Source organism: Microcaecilia unicolor, chromosome 1, assembly GCF_901765095.1.
Source record: "Microcaecilia unicolor chromosome 1, aMicUni1.1, whole genome shotgun sequence".
Taxonomy (NCBI): Eukaryota; Metazoa; Chordata; class Amphibia; order Gymnophiona; family Siphonopidae; genus Microcaecilia; species Microcaecilia unicolor.
This window is the reverse complement of record NC_044031.1, coordinates 634407674-634431700: the sequence shown is the minus strand read 5'-3', so window position 1 is coordinate 634431700 and position 24027 is coordinate 634407674. Positions and strand designations below refer to the sequence as shown.

At 45.0% G+C, this 24027-nt stretch overlaps 1 protein-coding gene across 1 annotated transcript in view; it reads left to right on the top strand.

Annotated features, from left to right (window-relative positions):
- The window catches only part of LOC115481749 (membrane-spanning 4-domains subfamily A member 4A-like), a 68096-nt gene that overhangs the window by 26621 nt on the left and 17448 nt on the right, over nt 1–24027 (top strand). The window contains exons 3-5 of the mRNA XM_030221123.1: nt 10876–10992; nt 13999–14055; nt 16741–16896. Of these exons, the coding sequence (XP_030076983.1) occupies nt 10876–10992; nt 13999–14055; nt 16741–16896 (330 nt within the window). The remainder of the gene's footprint in view (nt 1–10875; nt 10993–13998; nt 14056–16740; nt 16897–24027) is intronic.

Here is a 24027-nt window from a genome sequence, read left to right as displayed (position 1 = left end):
GAGGTTGCGGGCAGATGAGATGGGGAGGATGAGGGTGTTATCAACTGAGATAGAAAGTGGAGGAAGAGGAGAAGTGGGTTTTGGTGGAAAGACAATGAGCTCAGTCTTGGACATGCTCAGTTTCAGGTGGCGGTTGGACATCCATGTAGCAATGTCGGTTAAGCAGGCCGATACCTTTGCCTGGGTCTCCGCGGTGATGTCTGGTGTGGAGAGATACAGCTGGGTGTCGTCCGCATAGAGATGATACTGGAAGCCATGAGATGAGATGAGGGAGCCCAGGGAAGAGGTGTAGATTGAGAAGAGAAGGGGTCCAAGGACAGATCCCTGGGGAACACCAACAGATAGCGGGATGGGGGTGGAGGAAGATCCATGAGAGTGAACTCTGAAGGTGCGGTGGGAGAGATAGGAGGAGAATCAGGAGAGGACAGAGCCCTGGAACCTGAATGAGGACAGTGTGGCAAGGAGTAAATCATGATTGACAGTGTCAAAAGCGGCGGATAGATCGAGGAGGATGAGGATGGAGTAGTGGCCTCTGGACTTGGCAAGGAACAGGTCATTACAGACTTTAGAGAGTGCTGTTTCTGTCGAGTGTATAGGGCGAAAACCGGATTGAAGTGGATCGAGGATAGAATGAGAGGAGAGAAAGTCAAGGCAGCGGCTGTGAACGGCGTGTTCAAGTATCTTGGAGAGGAAGGGTAGGAGGGAGATGGGGCGGTAGTTGGAGGGACAGGTAGGGTCATGTGATGGTTTTTTGAGGAGAGGTGTGACTACGGCGTGCTTGAAGGTGTCAGGGACATTTGCAGTGGAGAGAGAGAGGTTGAGGATATGACAGATGGAGGGGGTGACAGTATGAGAGATGGTGTTAAGTAAGTTGGTGGGGATGGGATCAGAGGAACAGGTGGTACTTTTCGAGGAGGAAAGAAGGCGAGCGGTTTCCTCCTCGGTGATGTCAGGAAAGGAGGAGAAAGAGGCCTGGGTTGGTTGGTCGAGGGAGAGGGTTGAAGGGTGAAGAGGAGGAGATGGTTTGGTAGTGAACTCAAGGTTGATCTTTTGCACCTTGTCGCGGAAGTAATCGGCCAGTGATTGAGGAGAGAGTGGGGGGGGGGGGGGGGGGGGGGGGGGGTAGGAGCGGAGGGCACTTTGAGGAGGGAGTTAAGGGTGGTGAAGAGACGACGGGTTTGGAGCTGAGAGAATTGGTCAATTTATTATTTCTGACTGTTCAAGCTGATTTATCACGGTTGAAGTTTTAATCTTTTACCTTTTATTTCTCATCATGAAAATGAACTTTCTTCACCTGATTATCTAATCCATTCTGTCATCCTCATTCTGAACTTCCCCAGCTGTAAAGGAATTAAATATAAACAGTCATATGCCACTACCTTTGCGTACAAAAGCACACAGATATGGAACGCACTACCCATGGCCTTGAAAACCATGGACAATCTAACCAGCTTTCGCAAATCTTTGAAGACACATCTCTTCAACAAAGCCTACGAAAGACATCCTTAATGGCACAAATCACTCCTAAACCACTCAGGTGCATCAAAAAAAACACCTCTCACACGACCTTACCTAACACCTTTCCATCTAAATCCTCACCTACCTTCAGCTTATTATCGATTGTATCTATTATCATGTAATGACTATATCATAACATTACTCTGTAAGCCACATTGAGCCTGCAAAAAGGTGGGAAAATGTGGGGTACAAATGCAATAAATAATAATAATAATAATAATAATAATAATAATAATCTCCATCTTAACTATGTATTTCTGTATTCCGGAATTGGTGATCACCATTACGGAACAATGTAAGCCACATTGAGCCTGTAAATAGGTGGGAAAATGTGGGATACAAATGCTACAAATAAATAAATAAATAAACTTAAACAATGGATGAGGCACTCTTACTATACCAGACTCAATCATTCTAATTGCTCCAAAAATAATAATAATAAAAAAAACAAGAAACTTTCTCCATCCTTACTCTTCTTATCTCTGCTGGTCCAAAACCCACATTTGAGCTCACCTCCTCAGAACGTGCAACTTATTTTTCCTCTAAAATGTCCTTCTTGTGATTCACTATTGCCCACTTTAGCATTAGTACATTACCCCTCTCCCCCACTATGCCAAATCTTGACCTTGTCTTGTCCATGGCCTTGTGCAGTACCTGGGTGGAATTTAACAGTTTGTCCCTTACAGCCTTTTCCAAACTTCATTCTGCTGGATATGTTCCCTTTGATCTGAAGGCTGCTATTGTTTGTCCAGTACTAAAACAGGCCAAATTGAACTCCTGATCATAACAAATTACAGACCAACCTTCTGTATCTCACCAAGATACTTTTGAAAAGATGGTCTTTTCCCAACTTCTGCAGCATGGGAAATCTTCTCATGTTCTGCACCCACATAAGTCTGACTTCAGGTCAGGCCATTGCACCAAAACCTTAGTAACATCACTTCTTAACAATTTCCATTGTGCATTCAAAACTGGGCAAGTAGACATGGAGGGGTATAATCGAACGTATGGGCGCCCATCTCCGGGGACGGCCCTGGGAAGGGGCGGAGCCAACCATATTATCGAACAAGATGGGCGTCCATTTTTCGTTTCGATAATACGGTCGGGGCCGGCCAAATCTCAATATTGAGGTCAACCTTAGAGATGGTTGACCTAAATGTTGAGATCGCCGAACTTAGAGATGGCCGACCTCGGTTTTTGGCGATAATGGAAACCGAGGCTTGCCATCTCAAAAATGACCAAATCCAAGCCATTTGGTTGTGGGAGGAGCCAGAATTCCTAGTACACTGATCCCCCCTCACATGCCAGGACACCAACTGGGCACCCTATGGGGCACTGCAGTGGACTTCAGAAATTGCTCCCAGGTGCATAGCTCCCTTACCTTGGTTGCTGAGTCTCCCAACCCCCCCCAAAACACACTACCCACAACTGTACAACAGTACCATAGCCCTTAAAGGGTAAAGGGGGGCACCTACATGTGGGTACAGTGGGTTTCGGGTGGGTTTTGGAGGGCTCCCATTTATCACCACAAGTGTAACAGGTGGGGGGGGGGGGTGGGCCTGGGTCCACCTGTCTGAAGTGCACTGCAGTACCCACTAAAAACTGCTTCAGAGACCTGCATAGTGCTGTGACGGAGCTGGGTATGACATTTGAGGCTGGCATAGAGGCTGGCAAAAAATGTTTAAAAAATATTTTTTGGAGGGGAGGGGGTTGGTGACCACTGGGGGGAGTAAGTGGAGATGATCCCCGATTCCCTCTGGTGGTCATCTGGTCAGTTTGGGCACCTTTTCAAGGCTTGGTCGTGAACAAAAAGGGACCATGTAAAGTCGGCGAAATGCTCGTCAGGGCCGCCCTTCTTTTTTCCATTATCGACCAAGGACGCCCATCTCTTAACCATGCTCCCGTCCCGCCTTCGGTACACTGCCGACACGCCCCCTTGAACTTTGGCCGTCCCTGCGATGGAAAGCAGTTGAGGATGGTCAAAATCGGCTTTCGATTATACCGATTTGGCCACCCTTAGGAGAACGGCGCCCATCTCCCGATTTGTGTCAGAAGAGGGGCGCCCTTCTCCTTCAAAAATAAGCTAGTTAGTTATTTCTTTAGATTTCATGGTTGCTTTTGATCATGACATAGTTCTGTGTAGACTCACTGACATTGGCCTTTCTGGTGTTTTTTCTCAGCTGGTTCACCTCTTACCTCTGTGAGCACACCTTCTCTATTTCACTCCCTTCATCCATCTCACCTTCTCACTCTCTACCCTGTGGAGTTCCCTATGGCTACATACTGGCCCCTCTGTGTTCAATATTTTTCTCAGCCCTCTTACCATCTCATCCAGGATTACTCCATGACTGCCTACTTTATGTTTAAGATATCTTATTGGTTTAAGTTTCCAAGTTTAATTTATTACTTGATATCCTACCCAGATGGAGACCGTCTAGGCAGCTTACAATAAAATAATAATCAATACTAAATATATTAACTAAAAACTAAGCAAAATAAAATCCTAATAGAAGAGAAAGGTAATACCTGTATCTACAAGCCCATGGCCCTATGCGCACCATCCAAGAAAACCCTAACAGCCAGTAAGTGGAACTACTGTGGAGGAGTGGCCTAGTGGTTAGAGTGGTGGACTTTGGTCCTGGGGAACTGGGTTCAATTCCCACTGCAGGCACAGGCAGCTCCTTGTGACTCTGGGCAAGTCACTTAACCCTCCATTGCCCCAGGTACAAATAAGTACCTGTATATAATATGTAAGCCACATTGAGCCTGCTATAAGTGGGAAAATGCAGGGTACAAATGTAATCAAAATAAAACTAATCAGCTGGATCTGCTTAAAAATAAAACAAATTAATCCAAAGCATCCCTGAATATGTCTTAAGGCCCAGTTTGAACTTATCAAGTGACCTTTCTAAGCATAAATAAAGTGGTAAAGCATTCTAATATGTGGGGCCTGAAACACTAAAAATGTTATTTTGGTTTGTGTGTAATCTAATTTGGTGAAAAGACCAATACCAAAGTTTTATATATTATTCTATTACATATGGGTAGCCAATGAGCCATGTAGCAGTATGCCATAATCAAATTTTCTTGCCCCCACAAAGAAGTTGGCTCCAAATGATTCTTGGAAAATTAACCACAATGCTCTTCAGGAACAAGAGCACCCAAGTCATCATCCTCGGGCCTCCTGCTCTGAATCGGCCCGGTTTAGCCAATCATTGAAGTAGGGATTCGCGCTGATCCCTTTCTTGTGAAGGAATGATGCAGTCACAACCATTACTTTGGTAAAGATCCGAGGTGCTGTGGCCAGACCACACGGAAGCACAGGAAGTACATCTCTAATATACTGAGAGAGGCCAGAAAGACCCAGAATTAACCATGAGATCACCAAATGAAGAATTTCTTTCCAGAAATGCAGAACCCTCAAGGAAGCTTTGACTCGTGGTGAGAGGCGGGACTGGTGGTTGGGAGGCGGGGATAGTGCTGGGCAGACTTATACGGTCTGTGCCCTGAAAAGGACAGGTACAAATCAAGGTAAGGTATACACAAAAAGTAGCACATATGAGTTTGTCTTGTTGGGCAGACTGGATGGACCATGCAGGTCTTTGTCTGCCGTCATCTACTATGTTACTATGTTACTCTCTGAGATCCAGCATTGGCTTAAAAGCCCCCTCATTCTTAGGGATCACAATAAATTGAATAAGGACCCTCTCCACATTCCTGTAGTAGCACTGGCTCAACATATTAATCTGATTGTGAACCCTTGTGCCAAGGCCTAAGTGGAACCGAATCATACACTAGGGAAGGGAAAAGAACAACAAGGGGTCCCCGAAGGGACTGGAGCTCAAGCAACGCACACAGTGCCAGCCAGTGACACAAAGGGAAGGGCGACAGACAAAACTGGTGGATACAGGGCAGGCTACGACCAAAGGGAGAGAATACAAACAAAAACTACACAGAATACAAACACAGAAACTCAGGTAGCGGAGGGCAAGACCCACAGGGAAAAAGGGAAATCTGGGGTCAGAATGGGACACTATAGACACGGAATCTACAAGAGCGAAGCTCCACAGGAATGGCTAAACTGGGAAAAACAGACTGAAGGAAAAGGCTGCTTTCAAATAAGGACAGGAAAGAAGCAGGCACACAAGAGTACAGAAAGGGATAAGGCAGACACCAGAGAAAGGCTGCCTAAAAGAGGCAGCACTCATGGAAGGCAAATACCAAGCTCTGCACATAAAGGGTTAACACTGAGTAAAGGGAAACAAACAAAGCAGGAACCAGCTTACCAGGGATAGAAAGGCCGCCTAACAGAGGCAGGAAGAAATGGGGCAGAAGACTTATTCAGCTGCACTGCAGAGAAGCAATCAAGGACACACTGGTTACAACCAGCACACACACACACACAGTCCACAAACAAAAGGAGAGCAAGCAAAACTCCTCAAAATACACACTGTGCCACGAGCACAGACAGAGTAAGAGAACCAGAGCTCAGCTGGCAGGAATTAACGCTAGAGCGTCCGCTGTAGGGAGAGGTAAGTTTAAATAGGTCTGACTTCTGACATCTGCTGCTTCAGACCTCAACTCAATCCCTGACAGGCCAATCAGAAGCGAGTCCCAGTCATTCTCCTGTCTGTCTCAGTAGAATCATAAAACAACAGAGTGAGTAGGCTATTCAAGGTCTCCCTTACCACAAGTTCCTTGGGCCCTGCCCCTCAGGGGGGACGACACATGATAACATCTGAAATGAGTCCTGCAAATTTGAGCATATAGTCCAGAACCCATTGATTGGAGGTAATATAGGTCCACTCCCAGTGAAACATGTGAAGCCTGCCGTTCACTAGTTCCAATACAGAGGAGACCCTCTAAATCTCATTTGGAGCCCTTGGCTCCTCTAGTAGGATTGAAAGAGGGGAAGGTACCTGAGCTATTCAGCCTTCTTGACCCCTGAAAGGGCTGGCCTTTCTGCTAAAGGAACTGTTCTTATTGGAATGAGGACAGCCCCAGTCTCTAGGCTGAATGCTCCCCACAGATGCTTTAAAGGATTGTGCCCTGTGCTCCAGGAGTCACTGCCTCTGGGTCCTTAACAATCTGCTCCAGATCCTCACCAAAGAGCAGACAGAAATGAAAGGGAGTTTGCTAAAGTGTGCTTAGAGGCGACATCAGCTGACCAGCTATTTCTGTTAGTTATGTAAAGTTATTAAGGGAGTAGGGATGTTTTAAACTAATATAATAGTGCTATAGAAATGATATGTAGTAATAGTAGTAGTAGAAATATAAAATCATTTAAGTTTATTTGGTGCTGTGAGGGAGTGGATGGTATAGGAAAGAGTACTCCCTCATTGTTGATACAGTTCAGCCATCTTGCAGTAGGTGGCGCTAGTCTGCCAAGGCGAAGGCTGAGCCTGAGCCAGAGGAGTGGGGCTCAGGCCAGGAGGGCATTAAATTCCCTGAGCTATAAATTTCAGGGAGGCCCCAATACAAAGATTTCCACCAGGGAGGCCCTGGGAGGAGAGAAGCTGCCCAGGAGTGAGGGTCTTCACAACTTATAAGTAAGCTACCAGAACCTGATACAAAGTAGGCTAAGCTTGACTTTTAAGCTACATAAGGACACTGTTGAGGTCTGGTGGGAAGCAGACCCATGTGGTAAAACCTGGCAAGGAAAGGTGTATATGTGTACGTACTGTGGGGTTAAAGTCAGTAGATTACAAGTCTATAATTGCTGTTCGCTGTACCTGTGGGATAACAGGCTGAAGAAATGGTTGAATAAAAGAATTTTGTTTCATTTTCTCTTGATCTGGCTGTACATTTATGAGGGCTTTCTGCCCAACTCGGTTCACGCATTATCACAGGTGTATTTTATGTTTGTGATATATTAAGGAACAACAATGAACCTGTCATAAGTACATAGTACATACCTATTGCCAAACTGGGACAGACCAAAAGTCTATCAAGCCCAGCATCCTGTTTCCAACAGTGGCTAATCCAGGTTATAAGTACCTGGCAAGATCCTAAACAGTACAATACATTTTATGCTGCTCATCCTAGAAATAAGCAGTGGATTTTGCCCGAGTCCATTTCAATAATGGCTTATGGACTTTTTAGGAAGCTATCCAAACCTTTTTTAAACCCTGCTAAGCTAACTGCTTTTACTACATTTTCTGGCAACGAATTCCAGAGTTTAATTACACGTTGAATGAAAAAATATTTTCTCTGATTCATTTAAATTTGCTACTTTGTAGCTTCATTCTATGCCCCCTAGTCCTAGTATTTTTGGAAAGAATAAATAAGCAATTCACATCTACCTGTTCAAATCTATTCATTATTTTATAGACCTCTATCATATCTCCTCTCAGCTGTCTTTTCTCCAAGCTGAAGAGCCCTAGCCGCTTTAGCCTTTCTTCACAGGGAAGTCATCTCATCCCCTTTATCATTTTCATTGCCCTTCTTTGTACCTTTTTTAATTCCACCATATCTTTTTTGATGCGGTGACCAGAATTGCACACAATATTCGAGGTGTGGTCGCACTATGGAGTGATACAAAGGTATTATAATGTCCTCATTTTTGTTTTCCGTTCCTTTCCTAATAATACTTAACATTCCATTTGCTTTCTTAGCCGCTGCCGCACACTGAGCAGAAGGTTTCAATATATCATCAACGATGACGCCTAGACAGGGCCGTGCCAAGGGTCTGTGGTGCCCCCCTGCAGACTATCAGTTGGCGCCCCCGCCCCTCCCCCCCCCCCCCCCCCCCCCGTTTTTTTTCAATTTTCTAAAAGCCAGTTTCTAATACATCTGCACACAGCTATGGAACGCACTACTGAAGGCCATAAAAACAATGCAAGACCTAACCATCTTCCAAAGGCTACTGAAAACAGATCTTTTCAAGAAGGCATACCATAATCATCCATCTTAAACACTAAATAATAACACTACACAAGATCTATACAAAACCGAAAGCCTATCACATGATTGATTATCCTCCTTGCTACCTATATTTAACCACTACCACTTTAAGCCTCATGTCGAATAGAATCTCTCTATAGCAGATGACCTAATGTATATCACAATCCATTTTATTACTCAGGAACCTTTATGCAATACCATAATGTATTCTTCTTTACCATGTATGTATGCACATGGTATACAAACATACCATGATCTGTTCCATGAATGTCATCATGTATGTATGTACCTTAATGCTATACCATTTGTAATTCTGCTACCCGGAAATGGCAATCGCTATTATGGCAAATGTAAGCCACATTGAGCCTGCAAATTGATGGGAAAATGTGGGGTACAAATGCTACAAATAAAAAATAAATAGATAAAAAAAAGCAACATAGGCACTGTTGTACCTTTCATAAAATAAACACTAAGGATCCTTTCACAAGGCATGCTAGTATTACGATGAAGATGCTCATAAAATTTTGTACTTATTTTGCCATCTATTTTTTTTTTGGGGGGGGGGGGTAATGGCTCACTTTGCTTTTTTCCTGTCTGCCTCTTTGCCTTTGTGTTCTATCAACTTATCTTCCTTTCCTCGTGCCCTTGTAGTTTCCCCTCCTCCTTCCTCCCTGATTCTAGCTTGTTCTCTTCCCCCCCCCCCTGAAATTTCCTTGCCTTGCCTTTCCTTTCTTCCCAGCTGGCTGGTTCACTCCCAGTTCCCCCATCCTGCAGGGCCTTCAAATCAAATGCACTTTCTTTCCCCATAAGTAGGCCCCAGCCGCCCAGGCCATTACAGTAATCAATAAACAACAAGGCGAATAGGCGATGTCTGTTCTTACCATAGATGTCAGCAAAAAATAATTAATACATATATGCGGCAGCGGCTCGCCTCTCCTCACTCCAACGGCGTCACGCGTCGGCAACACACCCAGTCCTCGTCCTCCTTCGAAGTTCGGTCGACGTCAACTCGCTGCGCTCTCAATAACTCGACGGACGGCGCACGGCGGACTACATGGACGGTCGGACTTGGACTGCCTGCCTGTGAGGCTCCAGGCGCGTGCGTGGAAGAGCTGGGGGCGGTGCCAAACAGCTGGGCGCTGCGCACGGGAAGGCAGCGCATGCACATAAGCACCAAGAGGTTTATTTTTTTTAATTTTACAACACAGACTCGGCCGGCGGCGCCCTTGAAGGCAGGCGCCCCCTGCCGTGCTTACCCTGCTTACCGGGTTGGCACGGCCCTGCGCCTAGATCCCTTTCCTGGTTGGTGACTCCTACTGTGGAACCTTGCATTACGTAGCTATAGTTCAGGTTCCTCTTTCCCATATGCATCACTTTGTACTTGCTCACATTAAACGACATCTGCCATCTGCTTTAGAAATGTTAAATAGTAGTAGTAGTTTCTCAGTCTTGCAAAGTCCTCTTGTAAGTTTTCACAATCTTCTTGTGATTTAACAACTTTGAATAATTTTGTGTCATCAGCAAATTTAATTACCTCACTAGTTACTCCCATCTCTAGATCATTTATAAATAAAGTTAAAAAGCAGAGGTCTCAGCACAGACTCCATTGAGAATACTGACCATTGAACCCTACTCTCTGTTTTCTATCTTTTAACCAGTTTTTAATCCACAATAGATAAGGTTGAGATTAGTTCCTTGTTGATAAAAATTATTAATCGACTTATGTGAAGAAAAATTCATTCTATTCTCTCTCTTTGGGTACTACCTATAAATCAAAGATATTACCACCCTCACATATATATTTTTTAATATATTACTTTTGCATGCCTTGAATTTCTATACCCCATATATAATATATGCTAATTTTTCAATTAAGTCTTGATTGCCAAACACACCCTGGTTAAATTACTTGTGGCCACCTAACTATTGATATTCAGTGACACTTAACTAGACAGAACTACTGAATATCACCAAAACTGCCTCTGCACTGTCTGGTTAGTGCCAGGGCAGTCCATGAGTGGAGTCTTGGAGGAGCCGGTATTTAACTGGTTAGTGGCGATATTCTGACCACTAACCTACTAAGTAAGCAGCTAAAGTTAGGATAGCAGAAAGGCTGCTGCTAGGGACTGTGGCAGTCAGTTTGAGGCTGGATCCATGATGGGCAGGAGCAAATGGTAGACCAGGTAGGCCCGAGAGGGGGAAGGGGATTACAGGGTTGGGGGCAAGGGCTGGGACTATCTTTTGGAGGAGGATGGAAGAATTAGAGGGGCTGCGGTACTTGCATTCCTTTTATACGAGTGCCAGCTGATATTTAACCAGGTCCCGGTCCCGGCAATCCTAATCCCTCTTCCCTGCCTCATATACAGATCCTTCAACCTGGCTTCAAATGATACTGTTAACATCTTACTTGCTGGCAGAAATAAGAGAAATGTTCTTGTGTTCTCCTTTTTCCAGGTAACTCAAATATTAACTGGGGTTATACAGATTCTATTTGGGATCATTTTGGGAATTCACAGTAGAAGACATGAAGTGATTATTTTTACCGGGACTCCTTTCTGGTCTGGGATTTTGGTGAGTATGTAGGACTTTAATATCAAATTGAAAGAACAAGAAAACTCTTGCCTCAGGGTGGATCAGCTGGTCTAAGGGTTAAAATCAGGCTGTTATTCCCTGTGGTGTGGGGATCAAGATGTTGTTCTTTGGTTTGGCAGGTCTTCCTATTATTTGGTGGTGGTGGTGGGTGGACTGAGGGTGTTATACTGTTATTCCAAACTTAAACATTGATGACCAAATGGTAACAATCATGAAAAAGGCTTTCAGGATTCTATGGAAACTGAGAAGAAGTCAGGAACTTCTTCCCCATCTCAACCTTCCGCCTACTGGTACAATCTCTAATACTATCCTAACTAGATTACTGTAATGTACTCTACGTGGGATGCAAAGACACCCACCTAAAAAAACCTGAAAACCATATAAAATACGGCAGCACACCTGATTTTCAGATCACCAGGCTACCACAAGGCACTTGCACCTTTATGACTCTACACAACCGACAACACAAAGGAATGCAATAAAAATCAATTTATGTCACGTTTCTCCTACCTGTCAACTAAAACCTGGAACTCCCTACCACCAGACATCAGAAATATCGCAAACTACCTAATCTTTCGCAGACTGCCAAGGATAAACGTGCTGTTGAACTGGCTCATAATCTATCACAGTTGGATTCCCTACATATGCAGAAAGAAGCCTGGAATCATGTTACACAGGCAACCATTGTGAACTGCTACAAGCGGGCAAGCTTTCTTAAGGATGTGGAGAGGGACGAAACAGATGCAGCTGTTGCAAACGCGTCAGATGAAGAGGTTATTGACATCCCAGCCAGTGTTACTGAAGAGGAGTTCCATCGCTACGTAGCTGTTGATTACAATCTACAAACAACCGAAGACAGCACTGATGTCGACATATGCGCCTACACGCAGGCAACAACGGCTGATGATGGAACAGATGAAGAAATGAGCAGCGAGGCACATGCTGACGAAATTCAACAACCTCCTCCTGTCACTTTTGCAAGAGCGCTGAAGAGTCTCAACACTGTGCGGGCCTATCTGGAGGCCACTGGATGTCAGTGCTATGACAGTTTTTATCGTCTGGCAGATGTAGTCTATGGAACTCACAGACACAAGAGTGTACAGAGGACTATAACTGATTACTTCAAGTAAGCCTAATGTCAGTTAACTGAGACTGTATACTGTACGTATAATAATAAACAGTACTGTACATAAGTTTATCAGATGTCAAGCTTCTTTGGGTGACAACGGTTAAGTGCACGCTCCGGTTAACTGCATGCATTTCTTTGGTCCCAGACCCTTGCACTTAAGTGGATTGCACTGTATATATATATACACGCGCATATACATACATATGTTTATCGACAGCTGATTTTTACCATGAGCTAAAAACGCTCGTGGCTTTGTAAAAAAAAAAAACCCCTAAACCCTCCACTGCACTGCCTCATGTAAAAAAAAAAAAAATAAGTACCTGTATATAATATGTAAACTTATGCTTTGATTGTAATCACAGAAAGGCAGTGTCTCAAATCCCAGCCCCTTTCCCTTTAAAAAAAAAAGTTGATATATGACAGGGACTAGAATCTTGTTCAATTTAAAAGAAAGACTAAATAATTTAAAGTCAATTCTTGCAGCCATTGGCAATGAATGTAATGTCTTTAATAATTGTGTCACTCACGTCAAATGTATTCTTTATGAAGAATAATCTTAGCTGCCACACTTTGAAGTAGTTGAAATCTAGACAAACCTTTGGAAGGTCCAAATAGAGAACATTACAGTAATCAATAAGGGATAAAATTATTGCTTTTACTAGCTTTTGAAGATCATCTAAATGAAAGTGAATCTGATGAAGCAAACAATCTGTAATAAGTAAATTAGTCCTGAAGAATGCACCCTAAAACATGAGTAAAAACCCATGCTATGTTCTGTATGGTTTATTAGTGTGGCATCTTATATATTAAGTGCCCGATATTCAAAATGATTTAAATGGCCAGGAGAGGCTCCTTACCCTGTCCGGAACTAAATTATCATTTTCAGCTGCACTTAAACGGATAGTCCTGCTGAAAATGCCTGGTTAGTGTCTAAGCCTAAACTGGCTATTTTGGGGGTGTTCTGAGGGCAAAGTCAGTACAACCAGTTAAGTGCGATGTTTGGTACTTACCCACATAAAGATAACCGTATAAATAGGACCACATAAAAAACAGTCCTATCTTTATGCGGTTCGTCATAGCCAGCTCTCTATACCTGGAAATCCAGGGGTCCTTTTACTAAGGTGCGCTGAAAAATGGCCTGCGGTAGTGTAGGCACATGTTTTGGCCGTGCGAAGAATCATTTTTCAGTGCGCCTATTAAAAAAAAATGCCCTTTTTAGGTCGAAAATGGATGTGCATTAAACTGAAAATGAACGCGTATCCATTTTGGGTCTGAGACCTTACCGCCAGCCATTGACTTAGTGGTAGGGTCTCACGCGTTAACCGGGCGGTAATGGTTAACGCGTGTTCAAATGCCAATTGCTGCCCGCACGCCAGAAAATAAAAATATTTTCTGACACGCCTAGGGGACACGCGCCAAAAATGAAATTACCACCCGGACCACGTGGTAGCCGGGCGGTAACTCGGAATTGACGGTGTGTTGGGCATGCGTAAGTGCTTACACGGCTTAGTAAAAGGACCCCCCCTAATATAGGTGCAGAAGTAGAGAAGACGACCTTGCAATAATATCATTGCGATGCAGTGTAAACGATATTGTTACAAGGTCTTCTTCTCTACTTCTGCACCTACATTTGTGATCTTCATCACAAGTAACCAACCCCTAAAGCAGACGGTAATCCCGTCGAAACACGGCCCCGTGTTGGGTTCTGTACATATTTGGTGCTAAAGTCACTCCAACCCACCATCGGCTGATGACATTCTTTGGTCCACCCCTACTCTTTTGTATTGACTTTTCTGTATCTTGAATAGTTTTCAGGTCAAGTACTTACCCTGCCTCTTTCTCCTTTCTCTTGACAGTACATTATATCTGGATCTCTGTCTATCGCAGCCTCTTGCAATCCTGCCATACGCCTGGTAAAGATTTCTCCATGTCATAGGCTGGGAGGTGGTATTTTGCAGTCTATTTTACAGCTTCTTTGAATATATTGTCTCAGTCTTGTCTTATTTAATATTAGATTGATATTCAGCCACTGGTGTAGAGAGTTTTTTTTAACCACCACCAGCATTTTCCCCCAGATGTTCAATGCTAAGCCATGTCCAGGCACGAATTGAATATCTGGGTTTATGTGGCTGGCTATTTCCCTTTGCGATTGAGCACGATGTTCAGCATTTAACTGCATAAGCGACACTGCATAAGCAGTGGCATAGCTACGGGGGGCCTTGGCCCCCCAAATTGAATCCGTGGCCCTGGTTTGGCTGGTGGAGGATCCCCAACCCCTGCCACCTGAAGTCTTTCTCTAGCGCTGTTCTCTGCATATTGCCGTGCCATGCTTCCCCTCACGTTGCGTGCTCAGTTTCACTAAAATAGAGCATGCATGTGCATGAGGGTTAGCAAGGCAGGCAACGTGCAAAGAACAATGCTGGAGAAAGGCTTCAGCTGGCAGGGTGGGTTGGGGACCCCTGCCAGCTAAGGTATGTGGGGTTGCGGTGGGGCAGCGAGCCAAACTGTGCCTCCCCCCCACTTTAGGCATCGGACCCCACCCCCTAACGTTAAGGTCTGGCTAAGCCCCTGTGCATAAGTTGATATCAGTGTGTCTTTACTCAAACAATGATAAGAGGGCCATTCCTGATATTCAACGACACTTAGCCAGGCACTGCCTCTGAATATTGGCTATGGCTGTCACGAGACTGACTAGTTAGTGCCTGGGTGGTCTGTGGACAGAACTTGGGTGGAACTTGTTAACCGCTGGCACTTAAACAAATTAAGGGGGCCCTTTACAAAGCTGCGCCGAGAAATGGGCTGCGCTAGTGTAGGCGCATGTTTTGATGTCATATCGAAAATGCCCCTCATAGTCTGTCTATCTCCTGGGTCAGCGGTGATCATAGTTTTGCTGGCCACCACCGGTCTTATCTTTGGAAATTTAATGCCTGACCATGTCCGGGCTCTGGCATTGAATTTCTGGGTATACAGAGCTGGTAGGAATATAACCGGTTCAGTGTGATAATCAGCACTTAACCAACTACAGTGAACCACATAAGGATAGGACTGACTTTTACGTGGTCCTCTTTAGGCAGTTCCACAGCTGGCAAAAGTAGAGGCTGACCAAAGACGAATCCACCACTGGAGATATAGTCCAACAGTCTTTTATTAATGAAAATAAAGAAGGGACCTGACATGGGCCGTGTTTCGGCGCATGCAAGCGCCTACATCAGGGGTCAAACAGTAAGCTCTATGAGTGAAAAATTAAATGAAAAATAATAAATAATTAAATAAAAGTGAATAAACATATACAATAGTATGTGGAAATACAAAATATGATTAAAACCTATTTATGCTATATGCTAGGCTGTATAGAGAGAGGTGTGACCAGCAGAAGAAAAGAGGTTTTAATACCCCTGTATAAGACGTTGGTGAGGCCCCACCTGGAGTATTGTGTTCAGTTTTGGAGGCCGTATCTTGTGAAGGATGTTAAAAAAATGGAAGCGGTGCAAAGAAAAGCTATGAGAATGGTATGGGATTTGTGTTACAAGACGTATGAGGAGAGACTTGTTGACCTGAACATGTATACCCTGGAGGAAAGGAGAAACAGGGGTGATATGATATAGACGTTCAAATATTTGAAAGGTATTAATCTGCAAACGAACCTTTTCCGGAGAGGGGAAGGCGGTAGAACTAGAGGACATGAAATGAGATTGAAGGGGGGCAGACTCAAGAAAAATGTCAGGAAGTATTTTTTCACGGAGAGAGTGGTGGATGCTTGGAATGCCCTCCCGCGGGAAGTGGTGGAGAGGAAAATGGTAACGGAATTCAAACATGCGTGGGATAAACATAAAGGAATCCTGCTCAGAAGGAAGGGATCCCCAGAAGCTTAGCCGGTGGTGGGAGGCAGGGCTGATGGTTGGGAGGTGGGGATAGTGCTGGGCAGACTTATATGGTCTGTGCCAGAGCTGGTGGTGGGAGGCAGGGCTGATGGTTGGGAGGTGGGGATAGTGCTGGGCAGACTTATATGGTCTGTGCCAGAGCCGGTGGTGGGAGGTGGGGCTGGTGGTTGGGAGGCGGGGATAGTGCTGGGCAGACTTATACGGTCTGTGCCCTGAAAAAGACAGATACAAATCAAGGTAAGGTATACACAAGAAATGGCACATGTGCGTTTATCTTGTTGGGCAGACTGGGTGGACCGTGCAGGTCTTTTTCTGCCGTCATCTACTATGTTACTATTTATGCTGTTACCTTGGCCAGTTAAATGCTGAATATCGGCACTTAACTGGCAGTGCTAATTCCACCCCAGAATGCCCCAAAATAGCTGGTTTTGGCTTGGTTGCTAAGTGGACATTTTCAGTGGCTCTATCTGGTTACGTGCTGCTAAATATGGCCAGTTAGCCCTGGATAGGCGATTTAACCAGCCAGGAGCCTCTCCTGGCTGTTTAAATCATTTTAAATATTGGGACCCCTAAGTATACTTTCTTGCTAGCAGAACTGTATTAATCTGCACCATTGTATCTAGCTGAAGCATTATTCCACCTGTCTATGAATGATCCCACCCAGCACTCAAATGGGTTCAAAAAAGGTGTACTTGTGTCTTTTCTTCTTTTTCTCAGGTCCGTGCCAGTCTTGGTATGAACATTGTCAGCAGTATAGCAGCTGGGATAGGAATCATCATATACACGATAGGACTAATGTTTTTTTACAGATCACACGACCTCTGTTACGATTCCCAAGACATGGATGAGTGCGAAATGATATACAACTTCTACGTATGTAGATCACACCTTTGTCCTCATGTTGCTTTTTTGTGCTTTCAAAATAAAAGGATAGACACTGATGGACAAGTGAAAGTAGGGAGAAACCGTCAATGTTCTTGCTCATTTTTGTTCTTTATTTCCAGAGTCTTTAGTCGTCTACTTCTAGATCCACCCTCAGAGAGGTTCAGAGAGCATTTCTTGTACAATCCCACAGAACTAAAGTCTTGATTCAGCTGTTTTTGTCACTGTTACATGATGGCCGAGACTCTTGTCAGAGGCTGTGAAAAATGACTTTGCAGTTTCCATGGCTTTTGGCATACTGAGTATTTTGGTCTGGGATTGAAAATAGGTGTCATGGAATACCTAGCACCCACCTAGGGTTAACCCTGCGGCCACCTGGAGAGTCTGTCCCCAGCACTGCTCAGGCCCGCCTGCACCTAGGTGTGTGCTCTACACTGGCATACCCTTCCACCCACCTGCTGAGTTCCACTTGCCTCTGGGTGAGTCTCCCATCCACAAGTTATCTCCCCGGTGGTTTCTAAGGACACTGGAGCCACAATCCCAGGGGTCCCACAGATCCTAGAAAACACCCACAGACCCCCAAACACATACCACTCAGATTCTTAGTCCAGGACATCAGAACTAATAAACTAATGGATTTATTTTCAGAAGAATAGAACAGTGAATGATATAAAACAGATGGAAAAACAACAAGCAATAACAGGTAACTGAATAAGGATCAATGTTAAAACTATCTAAATACTTTGTTACTACATGGGCAGTACCTGTGGAATTTCAAAAAACTAACTGCTCATAGGTCTTGAACAGGGCCTCAGGGCAGAGATGCTTACCCTCTGCACTCCCTGTCCAAGACTGGAGAAAATCCAGTACCTCCTGGCTGGATTCAGAACTCCAGGGCCAATCAGAGCCCAGATCACTGACTTTGAAAGTATCCGGCTAACGTCACTGCAGGTTACCTTCCCATAGGGCTAAAACTGAAAAAGAAAACAGTATTCCCTGCAGCAGCTTTAAAATAGAAAACAAATACCATCTGCTGGCCAAACAAGAGAAATACACTGCATGGAAACATTAACACAATTCACAGGCTATAAAACCCCCTGATTTGCCACAGGTGTTTTGCTCTTGCTCAGACCAACTCTCTTTATATATTCACAATGGCGTTCCTAGCATCGACGACACCCGGGGCGGATCGCCGATGCGCCCCCCCCCGGCGAAATGACACCCCCGCCCCCCCCGGGTGCACGCCGCTAGGGGGGGGGTGCCACGGCACGCGCCTGTCGGCTGCAAGTTCGAATCGCTACGCTAAATTCTCTCGTTCGCTGCAGCTCCCTCCCTCTGCCCCAGAACAGGAAGTAACCTGTTCCGGGGCAGAGGGAGGGAGCTGCAGCGAACAAGAGAATTTAGCGTAGCGATTCAAACTCGCAGCTGAAAGGCGCGTGCCACGGCACCCCCCAGCAGCATGCACCCGGGGCGGACCGCCCCCACCGCACCCCCTTGGTACACCACTGTATATTCACACTGATATCTTTATCTATTAAGAACACATGTTGTTTATATTTAGAAATCTCTGTAATGTCTGGCCTGCGCGACTGAGATAACATTGCTATGTGTACAGCATAGTACACTTAAATTTGATTCTTGTGCCTCAGAGGACTAGTAGGGTTAGGTAAGCTGTGATGATATGGTTCATCCCAGGAAATGAAGACCTATGAGCAAAGTAAAAAATTTCAATTCAATTTGATTTATTTTGAGGTTCCAAAAACTTCATTTCACTGAGAGCTATTAAAATCCACTACAATTTGTTGGCAGGCATATGCCTTACAAGCAACAGCACTTTAAGACATCAAGGAACCCTTTTACAAAGCAGTGGTAAGCTCACCCCCAGCATGTGGCATTTCTGGCGCTAGTGGAAATATTTGAAAAATATTTCCGCAGGGGGGTTACCCAATGGTAATCGGGCAGCACCACGCACTGGCCGGGTTGGCATGGGAACCTTTACTGCCACCGGTAGCAGTAAGTGTCCCCCCCCCCCCCCTCCCACAACATGGCCATTTCTTTTTTCACCTTTTTTACGAGCTGTGGTAAAAAGGGCCTCGGTGTGTAGCAAAAATGTCCATCGCCACTAGTGCAAGGTCCCCTTTACCGCAGCTTAGTAAGAGCCTCCAAGAGTGACACTGATACTCCATTGCACCAAGAGAGGAGCAAAGGGCCCTCACAGCCCAAGACACTAGCTCTAAAAGATGATAATATTTCTTTTTATCATGTTTTTCTTCTTTTTTCCCTTTGGAGGACAATTTACCCCAGTTTAAACAAGAGAATGGCAAGGTAGCTGATTAGATTGAGCAGCAGCAGCTAGCTTGGCCCTGGCAGCTAATGAGCTAGACAGTAGCACTGAGCCAAGAAAATAAGCAACAGAGCTTGAAGGAAGCAAGGCATACAGTGACATGGGCTGCAACCGCACCAGAAACAGAAAGAAGCAGGTACATTTGTAGTTTTCATGCATGAACTGCTCGTTTCAGGTCCTGACACTGCATCTCTATTGGGTTCACATCAGGACTCCGACTAGGCCAGTCCAAAACTTTCATTTTGTTTCTCCACAGCCATTCAGATGTAGACTTGCTTTTCTGTTTTGGATCCTTGTCTTGCTGCATAACCCAATTACACTTCAGCTTCAGCTCATGGACAGGTGATAGGACATTCTCCTTAAGAATTTTCTGATACAGTGCTGAACTCATGGCTCCTTCAATAATGGCAAGTTTTCTAGGTCCTGTGGCAGCAAAGCATTCCCACACCATCACACTGCTGTTGGTATGATGTTCTTACTGTAGAATGCTGTATTTGTTTTATGCAAGTCATAATGGGATCTGTGCCGTCCTCAGAGTTCCACTTTTGACTCATCTGTTCATACGACATTATCCCAAAAGGTTTGGGGATCATCCAGGTGTGTTTTTACAAATGTGAGATGAGCATTGATGTTACTTTTGGATAAGAGTGGTTTCTGTTGTGCTCCTCTCCCATGAATTCCATTTTTGTTCAGTGTTTCTTACTGTAGAGTCATGAATACTGACCTTAGCCGAGGCTAGAGAGGCTTACAGTTCTTTGAATGTTCTTCCAGGATGTTTGTGACTTCCTGAATTGAGTTGTTGCTGTGCCCTTGGAATAATTTTGGCAGGCCAGCCACTCCTGGGAAGATTTACCACTGTTCTCTTCATTCGGAGATAATGACTTTCACTGTGGTTCAGTGGATTCCCAAAGCTTTAGAAAAGGCTTCGTTACCCTTTCCAAGCTAATATATTTCAACACATTTTTTTTGGCAGGGGAGGGGGGGGGCAGGATTTTCAGTTTTTACGAAACTGAATCTGCAACCAAAATTGGCTGCTCAGTTTCAGCAAAAACTAAACTGAAAAATGAAACTGCCTCCCCCACACCTGACCAAAAAAGCCCCTGGTGGCGACCCCCCTCACTCTCCATCCCCATTCTGCCTGACCACCTGTAGGACCTCCACGGCCTACCTTAGGAAGCCCTGGAGTGGCCTGTTTGGGGGCAGGAATGATCCTCCCCACTTGTTCCTGGCTCGTGCCGCTGCTCCTGTCATAATGGCTTCCAAGACTTCCTGTGGCAGTCTTGCAAGACTGGCCGGGGAGATTCCAGCAGCTGTTTTGGGATTAGAACCAATATGGGTAGGAGCAAGCCCTTCATAACAAAGGGGGGACTTTCTTCCAGTCTATTTAAGAAACATTATGAATTATATATCATTTTGCCGCATTTAAAAACATGGCTTGTTACAAATATTTGAGTATGCACTAAGTTTACTGTACAAGGGAACTTAATATCATTTCAACTTACTGGCTTGGGGTCAGTATATCTTTATGTTTTATGTGATTGTAATATTGTTATATTCTTTTTATGTTTATTGCTGTAATCTGCCCTGAACTGATGGTTGGGTGGAATATAAGTGTATTACATTTAAATTTTGTATAGACACATTTAAGGAGTTTTTTCAATACTGGGGGTACTCAAGCACCCAAAGAGCTGGCACCTATGCTGACCTTGCAACGACAGTAAGACAAAGCAGGAGTGGTTTACTCAGTGGCGGCCCTACCATTAGGCCACCTGAGGTGGAGGTCTCAGGCGGCAGTCTTCCTGGAGCAGCATCTCCCCCTTCCTTCCTCCACCCCCTTCTCCGAGTTTACCTTATTTATCCATTTTCCAAAAGGTGGCAGCAGCACTTCCTACACGCTGCCCTGTCACCAGCACCGGCTTCTTCTCTGTACTGTGGCCAGCCTCTGATGTAACTTCCTGTTTCCTTAGAGATGGGCCACAGTAGAGAAAAGGCTGGTGCGGCAGCAGGGCAGAGTATGGGAATTGCTGCTGCTGCCGCCACCTTTTGGAAAATGGGAAAAGAAGGTTTACTAGGGGAAAAGGGGTGGAGGAAAGGAAGGGGGAGATGCCAAACCATGGCTGGGAGGGGGGGGGGGCAGCATCAGCATCATCTCAGGCTGCATCTTGCCTTATACTGGCCCTGGGTTTACTGCAGTGTTTCCCAAATCCAGTCCTGGAATACGCCTTGCCAGCTAGGTTTTCAGGATATCCACAATTAACATTGTGACTTCCTTCCCTTCACCAGGAAGTGACATCTGGGTTTTCTCAGGACAGCCTCTTCCTCTTGTAAGAGCAATGAGGCACTCCTACTCCTTCCAACAGGAGGTGCTAGTGAGCCATAACTTCTTCCCAAGAAGAGAAATCGCTGGAGAAGTTCTTTATTCTTGTACTCTCCAAGTCAAGTAAGAAGGCTCCCTTTTACCTCCCCTCAGTCAGAAATTAGAGATTTCTTATCTTTCCATTCACATCTTTCTTTTTCCCCCTCAAGAAAGAAGAAAACACAGCAATAACCTCAAAGATTGGGAGCTTTATGCAAATTATTTCAAGTTTAGTTGCCAAGTCCACACAAAATTAGCCTAACTTCTCCTCTCCTCCTTCTAGGCAGTCTTAATACAGTCTTTCTGCATTTTAGGATCATCTCCTGTTGGTTTTTCTCATAAATATGCCCAGATTCTCCCCACCCCATCCCTTCAGCTCTGTCCTAGGAAGAGGGCATGTTAGTAGTCCAAACACTTAAAACCACCACAGAAACACAGCAAGCCTCTTCTGTTCAAGGTATAACAAAATAAGATACTTCCACATGGAAGCCTAGGCCTCAAACTGCTGGCAGACCCCAGAACCCTTATTGATCACATGTAAGCTGGCTTGTGCTTTATTGTGTTACTCGTTGCAGGAAAATGTAGTGACAGCGGCTGGCCTTACGGAGTTTAAAGGGGGTTTGGACAGATTCCTGAAGGACTAATCCATTGAACATTATTAAAAATTAAAAATTTTTTAATGGGTTTTGCCAGGTTCTTGAAGCCTGGATTGGCCGCTGTCGGAGACAGGATGCTGGGCTTGATGGACCTTTGGTCTTTTCCCAGTATGGCAGTGCTTATGTGCTACCCTCCAGAAGTGTAGCTAGGTGGGGCGCAGGGGGAGCGGTCGCTCCCCTAAATCGATTTTTTAAAAAAACAGCGCCTATGCAGCGAACGGCAGTGAAAGAAGCAGAGGACAGCCGGCTGGTCTTCAACTTTCTCCTTCCCTCTCAGCTGAGCTGTGGTCCCGCCCTCATTTCCTGTTTAAGCAAGGGCAGGACGCTGAGATGGAAGGAGAAAACTGAAAACTAGCCGGCTGTCCTTTGCTTCTTTCACTGCTAGAATGTAAATCACATCAACAGCAACATTAACAAGAGCGATAAAAGCTTTATTATGCCTCAGTCTGCTCTTCCGTGTTAAGGTATGTAAGGAAGTGGCTCCTCCAAACCAGACAGAAAGTTATCACGTAGGGCTACATTTCCCAGCAGGTGGACAATGTGAGTATATGAGAGGGACACGTACAACTCACAAAAGAAATAAAAGTTCAGAGAGCAATTCAAATAAAAACATAAAGGGGAGGGAGAGGAGACAGTGAGTTCTGCTGTTCAGTTGCATTCAAAAGGAGAAAGGTTTTTATTGGCAACTTGATATTAAATGTCTTTTGTTCTATAGAAATGTAGACAAAAGGAGGAGCCAAGCCAGGAGGACAGTTAGTGGATCTATGACTGTACATTGCTTTGGCATTTTAGCAGTGGCATAGCTAGAAATTAATTTGGGGGGGGGGGGGTCAACAGTTAATATAAGTAGGCAGTAGGCACTGAACACTCCATTTCCTATTCCTCCACCAAAATTAAAATGCCTTAGTTGGAGGGGACCTGACCCCCAAACTCCACCAGCTGAAAAAATCCAGAGCCTGCCCCAAGTCACCTGCCAGTGCAGGTGACTTGCTGGAGAGTTGCTGGACATAGGTGGATGGAGGGGAGGGTTGCTGGACATGGGTGGATGGAGGGGAGGGCAAGGAGAGAATTGTTGGACATGGATGGAGGAGAGGGAAGGGAAGACAGGAAGGAGATGCACATGGATGGAGGGGAGAGAGAAGAAATTCTGGACATGGATGGAGGGGAGGGAAGACAGAGGAAGGAGATGCACATGGATGGAGGGGAAGGGAGAGAGAAGAAATGCTGGACATGGATGGAGGGGAGGGAAGACAGAGGAAGGAGATGAGATGAGGGAAAAGGAAGAGAGGAGAAAAACTGCACATGGATGGAGAAAATAGGCAGAAGTTGGATCCACTGGACAGTCAAGTCTGCGGAGGACCCAGTTTTTACTTATGGATATAGAGCAAGAAATGAAGAAGAAAGGAGGAAAGTAAAGAAATAAATGGAAAGGAAGCCCTGGAAATGGAGTTAAGAGGACAGATAGCAGCAGAATCAGATACTGGGCCAGCATGATCAGAAAAACATTTATGAAGTGGGTGAAAGATGGGAGAAGAACTTAGGAGACTGGGTAAGGAAGAGATAGAGGGGGGAATGGGAGTGCTGGAAAGGGAATGAGAGGGAGATAGTCAAAGCTAGTAGGTAGATGAATACTAAGGACTAAAGAGTGAGAGAAAAGTGTGGGGGGGGGGGGGGGGGAAACATAAAATGAAAGATCAGTGTCAGACAGATGCAGAGAAGGACAGGAAGAAGACAAGAGAAGAGCAAAAAAATGGAAACGCCAACCT